We start from the raw sequence: 6,681 nt of genomic DNA, 5'->3' as shown, positions 1-6,681 counted from the left end.
TCCCATTGTTTTTTTCTGGTGGGGGGCACTGGAATTTTGTAAACTTCTGCTTAATTCACTCATTAGATTTTCTGAATAATAGTTATCTAAATATTGAGAGTGTTGATTTTTTTTCTATCATGTGATTATTAAACAATTTCCACTGTGTGGAAAATGGTGCTATATATATGAATACGTGTGTGTGTGTTTGTGGATGTATGCCTATGTTCGTGTATATATATTGCTCTGCAATATATATATACAATATATATATACTGCAAATACTTGCAGATAATTGGCCAAACCCTATAGGACCCTGTTCCCATTGGGTATATAGAAATTGGCCCTTAAGGAGCCCCCCAAAAACAGTTCCACTAAAAAAAAAGTGATTTGTACATTGACTATGTACAAATGCTTCGTAAATGACAGAAGTGTAGGAAGTTGAAACTGGGCAAGGCCACATAGCGTCCCCATTCCCTGATCTTATGGACAAGGGGGCTGAGGGCCTGCATTACTAGCTCAAGGCTCACAACTAGAGCTGAGACTAGAGCTTAGGGTTCTTGGCCTGGTGTGTTGAAGAAAAAAAGCAAGAGTCAGTAGATCCACGCTTAAAACGAGGCTGTGTCAGGCTAGAGGGAAGAGTCAGGTATTTTTCAAAGGTAGTCAAGAGATGGTTAGAAGAGGGGGAAAAGGGTTTTCATTGGTTGTAGGACTGAAATCAGAAAGAAGGCGTATCTCAGGCAGCTGAGACGGAGAATCAGGAAGGTCAAGTGTGGTGTGCTGCACGAAGCAGGTACTCAATAAACATCTATCTCGTGACTAAATGAACAATAAGATGGTGGCTAGTGACCAGCACTTCTCCTCTTTTTCCATCTCTGCAATTGCTGTTATCTCCCCCACCTCCATGAAGCCTCCTTAGCTCCTGACTCAGTTGGTCAGCACCAGAGGTCCAATCCCACATGAGTCTTGATAGGCAGGAAAGGAGATGCTGAGACAAGTGGGATCCCCCAGAAATGTTGCCCTGATGACTCCCGAGCCGTTCACTGTACTCTAAGGTGGCCCACTCTTGGACTTGACTTTGATTTTGGCAACCCCAGTCTGTACACTCTCTGGTTGGGGGATTAGGTGGGGTCCCTTTCATAAGCTAACCTTTCCCTTGGGCTGTGCCATCCTAACAGAATGACCCTGCTTTATTGTACAGAATGGAATCACGGAGAAGGTGAAGGGCAGTATTGCCACCATGCTGACCCTTGCTTCATCCCAGGGGGATGGTCTCTACAAGGAGCTTGCAGGTAAATTCATGAAACTTTTGCATAAGCGGTGACCTTGCAGACACCCCTAGCTGTGGTTGCCCTTTGCTGGATTTAAAGAAATCAAGTTAGGAAGAATTTCCAGGGCATGGAATGGAGAGGATCATGACTGCCCCGCCCTTGCGGAGCACTCACTGGAGACCACACATTATACTCAGGCTTTGTGTGCAGCATCTCATAGCATTCTCACGTTAGCCCTCAGAGGGTAATGTTGCATTTTGCAGGTGCAGAAACAGAGACTCAGATTCAATAACGTGCCCAAGGATCCATAGCTGGAAAGTGGCAAATTCAAATCGATAACTCCGTTCTGCAGTCTCCATAAACCCATTCTTTGAAGTAATCCTTCTCATGAAAAGCCTCATTTTCTGGTGGTGGTGGAGAAGGGTTTCTCTTTGTCTACTAGGAGGCTGGGGATGCATTACCAGCTGCCCATGCCTTGTTGCATATAATCATCTCTCTTCCATGCCGTGTGCTCCCCCAGACCTCCTGGTGTAAACCGGAGAGTGTAAAAAAGTGCAAAAAGCAATCGGGAAATTTCTAGCAAAATTAAAAATGCACGTATCCTTCGGCCCAGCAATCCTACTTCCGGGAATTTATCCCATGGTACCCTCATACATGTGCAGAATGGCACATGGATGAAGTTATTCAGGGCAGCATTGCTTATGATGTCAAACATTGGAACAACTCTAATCTCCATCAGTAGAGCCCTGGTTAAGTTAACTTAGGTACACAACTAGTGGAGGACCATGCAATTGTTAGAAAGAATAAAGCGGCTTTTTTTATGCAGAGTAGCTGTATGAAACCATCTCCAAAATATATTGTAAGGTGAAAAAAGGCAGAGTGAAAAACTGTGTGTAGTATGTTGCCATCTGTGAGGGAAGAAAAGGAAACACATGTATATGCATAAAAATCTCCTGAGATACACAAGAAACTGGCCACACTGGTTGTCTCTAAGGAGAGGAACCTGGAGCCTGAAGGACAGGGAGGGTCCTTATTTTGCACTCTGTATGTTTTGTGCCTTTTATTTTTATTTTTTTAAAGATTTATTTATTTATTTTAGAAAGAGAGCGAGCATGCGTGCATGAGCATGAGCGTGAGGGGGAGGGGAAGGGGCAGAGGGAGAGGGAGAGAATCTCAAGCAGACTCCGCACTGAGTGTGGAACCCGATGCAGGGCTCAATTCCACAACCCTGAAATCATGACCCTGAGCCAAAATCAAGAGTTGGTCACTTAACTGACTGAGTCACCCAGGCACCCCTGTTTTGTGCCTTTTAAACTTTAAACTGTGGGCACAGTTGCCTGCTGGAAAAAAATAGATCTGATGTCCTTGCTGTATGTCAGAGTGAAAGTGGTCAGAGCTATTTCCAGAGTAAAAGCCACATTGCTGCTTCTAAGCATCTGTCCTACACTTGTCTCTTGCCCTGGAACTTATTATTTCCCATCTCTGGTTGGTAAGATGGACCTCTAACCTGTTCCTAATGATCTCTCAGGAAGGTGCTATAACTCCCTCACCCTATACTTTATTGAACTATCTCTTGACCTTCCGACTAGGACTTCACAGGAAACTATTACAAGATTATAGTCATCCAGGAATTCTTAATCTCAGGAAACAAACTGAGGGTTGCTGGAGTGGGGGGTGGGGTGGGAGGGATGGGGTGACTGGGTGATAGACACTGGGAGGGTATGTGCTCTGGTAAGCGCTGTGAATTGTGCAAGACTGTTGAATCTCAGATCTGTACCTCTGAAACAAATAATGCAATATATGTTAAGAAAAAAAAAAAAGAAGAAGGTAGCAGGAGGGGAAGAATGAAGGGGGGGAAATCGGAGGGGTAGATGAACCATGAGAGACGATGGACTCTGAAAAACAAACTGAGGGTTCTAGAGGGGAGGGCGGTGGGAGGATGGGTTAGCCTGGTGATGGGTATTGAGGAGGGCACGTTCTACATGGAGCACTGGGTGTTATGCACAAACAATGAATCATGGAACACTACATCTATAACTAATGATGTAATGTATGGGGATTAACATAACAATAAAAAAATTAAAAAAAAAAGATTATAGTCATCCAGTTATGTCCTCTTTAAAGAACTCCTGGGGTGCCTGTGTGGCTCAGTTGGTTAAGTGTCTGCCTTTGGCTCAGGTCATGATCCCAGGGTCCTGGGATCAAGCCCCGCATTGGGCTCCCTGCTCAGCAGGGAGTCTGCTTCTCCCCCTCCCTCTGCCCCTCCCCTCGCTCTCTTACTCTCTCTCAAATAAATAAATAAATAAATAAATAAATACAACCTTAAAAAATAATAAAGAACTCCTATTCACCAAAGGTTTTCCAACTGTCCAAATCTCCCACACAGAAAATGTTCACCTGAATTTGATGTAAATTGCTCCTGCCACAATTTAAGATCATTTCCCTTTCTTTCCATCGACAGCAGATATATACTATGTAGGGAGTAGTGTGCCAGGGGCCAAAGAGGTCTATAACAGTCCCTGCTCTGAGTCTTACCTGCTTGGTAAAACAAGATGTGTGAGCATGTAAATTAAATTAGTAGATAGTATGCATTCACTGCATAAGTGATTGTAATTACCTCCTAGGTACTGAGCAGTATTCTAGGTGTTGAGGATACAGCAGTGGACCAATAAAGACAAAAATCTCTGCCTTCATGGAGCTTACAGCCCAGTGGTCAGAAGGCAGACACTAAGCAGAACAATAAATAAAATATGTGGCACGCAAAACGTGATAAATGCAATGGAGAAGAATAAAGCAGAGAAAGGGGAGAGGGAGGACTGGGCGTGGGAGACATGGTGATCAGGGAAGGTCTCACTGGGAATGTGACATTTAAAAAAAACCTGACAGAAGGAACACACTTGACCACCAGATTATTCAGAAGACAGTGGTTATTCAGGGCCAGGATGTTGGGGAAGTTTCATGTAATCTGGGTCCTGGAGTAGAGCCTGAAAGGATAAGTTGGATTTATGAAGCAGTGAGGAGAAGGGAGACTTTCCAGACTCAGAAGCAAGACAAATAGACTCAAGGTTCTGATTCCCTCCTTGGTCATGAGTGCCATCGCTGGCCAGGCTCAGGGTGGGTGAGTCTAGGTAATGATATGGAACGTGTAGAGCCAAGGTGGATTGGAAAGGCATTCAGGAGCAATGCCCGAACCAACCTCAGGGTCAGTCTGAAGTGTTCCTTCAAAGAGGATTGTGTTAATCAGAGTTCTCTAGAGAAACAGAACCAATAGGATATGAATATGTGTGGATGGATGGGTAGATAGATATAGATAGATAGATAGATAGATAGATAGATAGATAGATAGATAGATGGTAGATTTACTTTAAGAAATTGGCTCATATGAATGTGAAGGTTTGCTGAGTCCAAAATCTGATGGGGGATGCCAACAGGCTGGATACACAGGAAAGACTTGAGTTCAAGTCCAAAGCAGTTTGCTGTAGAAGAAGGAAGAGCTAATGTTGCTGATGAAGTCCAAAGAGCTAATGTTGCTGATGAAGTCCAAAGGTGGTCTGCTGGAGAATTCCCTCTTGCTTGGGGACACCGACTTTTGACCTGGCCAGGGCTTTACCTAATTAGATGGGGCCCACCCACATTGTGGAGGACAGTCTGCTTTACTCAAGGTCTGCTGATTTAAATGTAAATCTCATCCAAAACTATGCTCACTGAAACTTCCAGAATAATGTTTGGCAAAATATCTGGGCACCATAGCCCTGACAAGTTGACACCTAAAATTCACCATCATAAGGATATAATTTGATTGCTGTTCATGAGTGAAAACCCAAGAGGCCAAAACAGAGCAAATTTACCTAGAATGAGAACTGCTAGGAGCAGAGGGTCAGGGGAAGGAGAGAGAAGCCTGGAGAGGACTTAGGGAGGTTTATTGTGTGGTGGGCTTTGGATCTCCTTTCACTGAGCTCTTGTGAAGACTTAGTAATGACCCAGTGATCTCCTGGATCTTTTTATGCGTAGGTTTGTGTTTCTTTTGAGGGTGACCCCTATGCTGAGATAAGCCTTAAGGTAAGAGCAAGAGTGCCCAGTTTGATCAGGTTTTTTTTTGTAAAATAAATTGATCGGACTATCTGATCTCTAAGTTTCATTCCAGATATCACATTCTGGGAGAAGTGACAAGGTCCTCAGGAGATTTGTTTTCTGGGGACATTTCTGAAAATGACACTAACTCCTGATGCATACTTTTGCTCTTCTGTAGATGTCAAAAGTGAATACAAGGAGATGGAAAAGCTACACAGAAGCCTGAGGGAGGTTGCTGAGAATGCAGTACTGCGGAGGGGCATGCAAGATTTCCTTCTGAGAATGTCCCCGAGCAAAGCTGTTCCCCCCAAAGCATAAATTTAATTCTTAGGGCTTAGAACCAAGTAGATAAAAAACAAGCCTGATGCCAAAGAACCAGAATCACTTTTGTTTTTAAAAATCTAATAAAGAACATCTTCCAACCGTTTGGACTTTATATACAATATAAAATTCAAAATATTGTTACTTCTGGCATCAGCTGACTGCTGAGCAACATCATTTCATTTTTATTTGATAGCCAAAAAGAGTCATCTTGAGTCCCTAATGGAGTTCTAAAGTTTTAGGGATAAGAAACTCATGCTTCAGCAAAGAAAAATATCTAAACATTGAAAAATAAATATTATGGAGAAAAAAAACATTGCAAAATAAAGCTTTAAGGACCCAATTCTATTTCCTGTTTTAATACTAATGAGACTTTTGGGTAAGCAGGTAACATTGTGCCATGGAAGCAACATGGGTTTAAAGCCAGATGGACGAGAGACCTGGCTTTCCCACTTCCCAGGAGTGTTATTTAAGATCAGTACTTCTCAAACATTTTGATCTCAGGACCCTACACTCTGAAAATTTATCGAGAACTCTAAAGAGCTTTTGTTGATGTGGGTTGATATTTACTGTATTCAAAGTTAAAACTGACAAAAATTGGAAGCAATTATTTACTAATTCATTTAAAATAAACTTACTATATATTAATATAAAAACATATTTTTATGAAAAAAACTATTTTCAAAAAATTTAGCAAGAAGAGTGACATTATTTACACTTTTGCAAATCTATTCTCTGGCTTAATAAAAGACAGCTGGATTCTCTTATCTGTTTCTGCATTCTGTCACGATATGTTTTTGGTTGATGTATACGAAGAAAATACAGATTCACACAGATATAGAGTTGGAATGTGGAAGAGTATTAATAGCCTTTTCAAATAATTTCTGGATGTTGTTCTTTGATACTATGATCTTGACAAAAGATAGTTTCTTAAAGGCTAGTTACAGTATAGAATCTGAAATCATATTGGTGAACTTTTTCATATTCTGTTACATTAAAATACATTTCTATCTCACAATTTGAATGTATCTTTACCAAT

At 41.8% G+C, this 6,681-nt stretch overlaps 1 protein-coding gene across 1 annotated transcript in view; it reads left to right on the top strand.

The window, feature by feature from the left end:
• The window catches only part of NUGGC (nuclear GTPase, germinal center associated), a 51,026-nt gene extending 44,785 nt beyond the window's left edge, over positions 1-6,241 (top strand). The window contains exons 17-18 of the mRNA XM_081812905.1: positions 1,172-1,271; positions 5,500-6,241. Of these exons, the coding sequence (XP_081669031.1) occupies positions 1,172-1,271; positions 5,500-5,639 (240 nt within the window). The 3' untranslated portion in view covers positions 5,640-6,241. The remainder of the gene's footprint in view (positions 1-1,171; positions 1,272-5,499) is intronic.
• The last annotated feature ends 440 nt before the right edge of the window (positions 6,242-6,681 follow it).

Source organism: Leptonychotes weddellii, chromosome 2 (assembly GCF_054177405.1).
Source record: "Leptonychotes weddellii isolate Sample4059 chromosome 2, ASM5417740v2, whole genome shotgun sequence".
NCBI lineage: Eukaryota > Metazoa > Chordata > Mammalia > Carnivora > Phocidae > Leptonychotes > Leptonychotes weddellii.
Note: the sequence above shows the minus strand (reverse complement) of the source record. Positions and strands in the feature narration are given on the sequence as shown.